The sequence below is a fragment of the Gavialis gangeticus genome, unplaced genomic scaffold (assembly GCF_001723915.1).
Source record: "Gavialis gangeticus isolate Ggan-Ray unplaced genomic scaffold, GavGan_comp1, whole genome shotgun sequence".
Lineage (NCBI taxonomy): Eukaryota > Metazoa > Chordata > Crocodylia > Gavialidae > Gavialis > Gavialis gangeticus.
In genome coordinates, this window is record NW_017729001.1 from 23,669,061 (window position 1) to 23,672,552 (window position 3,492).

Genomic DNA, 3,492 nt, shown 5'->3' on the forward strand with positions numbered 1-3,492 from the left:
CCCCCCCCCCCCGGGGCTGGCTGGGGGTGGTGCCAGCAGGCCATGTGCTGTCTGAACTCCCAGGGGGGTCCAGGCAGTGCTGCTTGCAAGGGACGGCATATAAATTGAGGTTAAATTTCAAGAGTTAAAAATGTGGCTTCCAAACTCAATTTATACACCATGAAATACATTAGACTGAAATGTTGAAATAAAAAGCACAGGTTTCTAACTGTGATTGCAGGACTAGAACCAATATGAAGCGACGGGTTAGTAGCTACAGGGTCTGAATAGCCTGGTTTTCTTTCAGCAGAGCATCCAGTAAACATAGCCAGTTAGCTAGCTATTGAAAATTGCTGCAAGTTGCACCAAGTGGATGTTGTAATAATAAACCACAACCAGGACATCCTTGGTCAATCAGGGCAGGCTCACAAAAGAATCACCCTTCCCTTCTGCAGGTTTGTTTCAGGAAAAGTACAGAGCAGAAAACAGTCAATAAATCTATTGACCAAACCCAGAAAGTCCAGCCAAACCATGTCTCAGAGCATGGCACTGACTTGATCACTTGTCCTCACTCAGACAAGCAGGAAATAGAGCCAAAACTCCTACCGACTGCTGAAGGGCCTGAGTGAGGCCCAGGATGGGATTGTCCCCTGAATAAAGCTGGTATTACAGCTCTGTTATCAAAAAGGCAGTCCTAGGAAAAATAAATGGCATAAAGGTAGGCCAACTCTACAGCATTTAAAGAGAAAAAAGATCTCCTGTTGACTTCAGTGCTGCTTTTTCCACTTGAGGCCCAAAGAATGTGGCTTTCTGCATTGATCAGTACTGATTTCCTTGCAGAATAACAGTTTCTTGCCTTGGAAACGTTTTGGATTTATTCCACATCCCTCAAGTGTCACCGTGTTATTCTTAGCTCAAAAATGTTTCCCCGGGACTTGACTGTTCAGCATTTACTTCCCCGTTGAAGAAGGCAGGGTAGAGGTGCATCGCATAGACTGAACCGGAGATGCACGAGCTTTCGTGAGCTCATCTCATCAGAAGTGATGAAGTAGTACAGACTGTTGCTTACAGAAGTGCGTGCATCTCTGATTCAGGTGCTCTACAAGGTACACCTTTACCCTGCCTTTGGCCTGACTTCAGAAAAACACAGCTACCTACCTCCTCCCTTCCTTCTTGAAGATTAGCTCCAAGTCAGTCAACCTTGTAGTTAATACCCTCTGGCACGAGCTGGGATTTTCAGATATCGAGGTAATTTGTCTGCATGAGTTAAACTGACAGGAAGTCCATGAAAGTGCTAAAGCAGGTCCAGGAGGTATAATTATCAGGGAAGAACTCCAAACTTGTGATCCTTTAGGGTAAACATTTCCAAAATAACTTTTTTTTGTTGTCCAGAATACCGTTAACCTTAAATTCATTTCAGTCTGTCTTTTAAGTAGATATTTTTCATATTAAATCTCTCTGAAAGCAGGAAGTCCCTGCAAGTTGTCACCTTAATTCCATTTTTGAAGTAATTTTTGCCAAAGAAAAATTACGTTTTATTTGCTTTTAATCTTGCCCGAAGTGGGGCATACTTTTATTCCTATGACGGTAGATCCTGGGAGCTCCAATCCTGGACCAGGACCCATAGTGGCGGAGCTGGTACCACCACAGGTCAGAGTTGGTCTCGGCCTCCAGAAGTCTGGTTTCAGCCCCAGAAATCTGTAGAGATTTTTAAAGCACGGAGGCAAAGCCCGTAAAAAGGAGATGCCCATTTCTGTGTTCCTTTGCTGGAGAAGAATCCCTGGAGGGTGAAATCTAAAACCGAGTAGGCAAGGCTGACACGGTGGTTAGCCATCCTGCTATATCTGAGTCTGACGAGAAGGAAGGCAAAGGCTGCCTTCAGGAGCCTCCCCTGAGAAGACTGTAAAGTATGTTTAATAGATCATTCCCTTTTTCTCCATAGAAATTACAATGGACAGTAACAGTGAAGGCGGTCGGTCTCGGTCAGGTAGTGAGGGAAATATTTCACCTGTAAAAGAAGAAGCTTATTATCGCAGCATTGGTGGACATAAGACATGGTCTCAGCAGCGTACCATGGCCTCTGACTATAGATACGGTATGCCGAACCTTCTTCATCCTTTATGACAGACGCATTTTAGAGCTGGGTGTTAATGAGTGCCATTTCTGTATGACAACATTGCATGCAATGCAGAATGCAAGGGAAGCTAACTCTTAAGTGCTGTTGGCTCTGCTGCCAGGTAAGTTGGTTCAGCTCAGCTTAGCCGGAAGGGAGGAATAGCCCTTAGTCGTCCACTCTGATAACTATCGTGCAGCTAGCTTTCCGTACTGAGACAAGGCAAAGCACACTGCATTGCATGAACTTCTGTGAAGCTACCCCATTACTCCCCCATGGCTGTTGAACACCAGTTAACGCCTAATGCGTACAGTTGCTGAACACCCGCTGATCAAAATGACCACATAGCAACTTGATTCATAAATACAGAACTAAAGCGTGCGAACGGGATGGCACATCACCAGCAAACTACCCATACCGGGAAGAAGCACTGCCAAACTTTCCTCCTGATTTATTGATTCGACTTGGGGCTGATCCAGAGCCTTTGCATTGACTACATGAGACTTTTGATCAGGCCCTTTGTAAATTGAACGTTAAGCGAATGTCTATATATAATCCCAATTAGTTCTAATTGATGTCTGTCAGGTTCTAATCATGTCACCCCCCTATTTGATAGTGTTTGGCTGTTTGCTGCTTTATCGACATAGAAGCTGCTGCATAATCAACTTAGTAATGGTCACATAAAAGTGGCCTTGGTCAGTTATAAAGCTGGGAAAGTGGCATTAAGTTTTGTGTTCGGCCACTGAATGAAACTAAAGAGAACGAAAGGTTTAAATCGATAGGAAGTGCTCAGTGTGAAAGCAAACCGCTCTGAATATAGGGACCCAGATCACCAAGTGACTTCAGCCAGCGTCGTTCCAGTGACTTCAGTGGAGCTACGCCCATTTACACCTACTGTATCAGCAGCATGGACATAAATAAAATCTTTGGCCAGCATACGCATACATGGAAATCAGGCTGGTCACAAGAGATCTGCGGTCTCGTTGGCCAACATGTGCCTGCACTGAATTACGCCATCGCTGCAGAATTCCTGTAGGCAGGATGAATTTGGCGCACGTACCGTGCTTAACGTTAACTCTCACTGACTTGAGCTGGAGCTGGTGGCTGGCCTCAAATGGCAGAATTTGACTCATCTCATTAGAAAAGATAAGTTTGTCAATATTCAGAAGGAAAAAAAAAAAAAGGAAAAGGAAAAAATAAAAATAAAAACAACCACGCCCCATACCGCTGTTCTGTATTTCCAAACTCATCTGATAGCAGGAATAAAAATTGACTGCAACCAAGGGGGAGAATAATCCCCATTGCCTTCTGTCCCATTGCTTTCTATCCCACAGTTTGTCCTTGTCCCAGTTCCTTCCTGTGCTTTGTGACGCTACAAGGCTTCCTGGCTGGACGTCTCC

General features: G+C 44.6%; 1 protein-coding gene across 13 annotated transcripts in view; it reads left to right on the forward strand.

Annotated features, from left to right (window-relative positions):
* Positions 1 to 3,492, forward strand: part of RIMBP2 (RIMS binding protein 2) — a 268,024-nt gene that overhangs the window by 237,890 nt on the left and 26,642 nt on the right. For 7 of the 13 annotated variants that reach the window (XM_019507085.1, XM_019507079.1, XM_019507081.1 and 4 more), the window contains one exon: positions 1,922 to 2,074. The exons of the other annotated variants lie outside the window; for them this stretch is intronic. In XM_019507085.1, the coding sequence (XP_019362630.1) occupies positions 1,922 to 2,074 (153 nt within the window). The remainder of the gene's footprint in view (positions 1 to 1,921; positions 2,075 to 3,492) is intronic. 13 annotated transcript variants of the gene reach the window in all.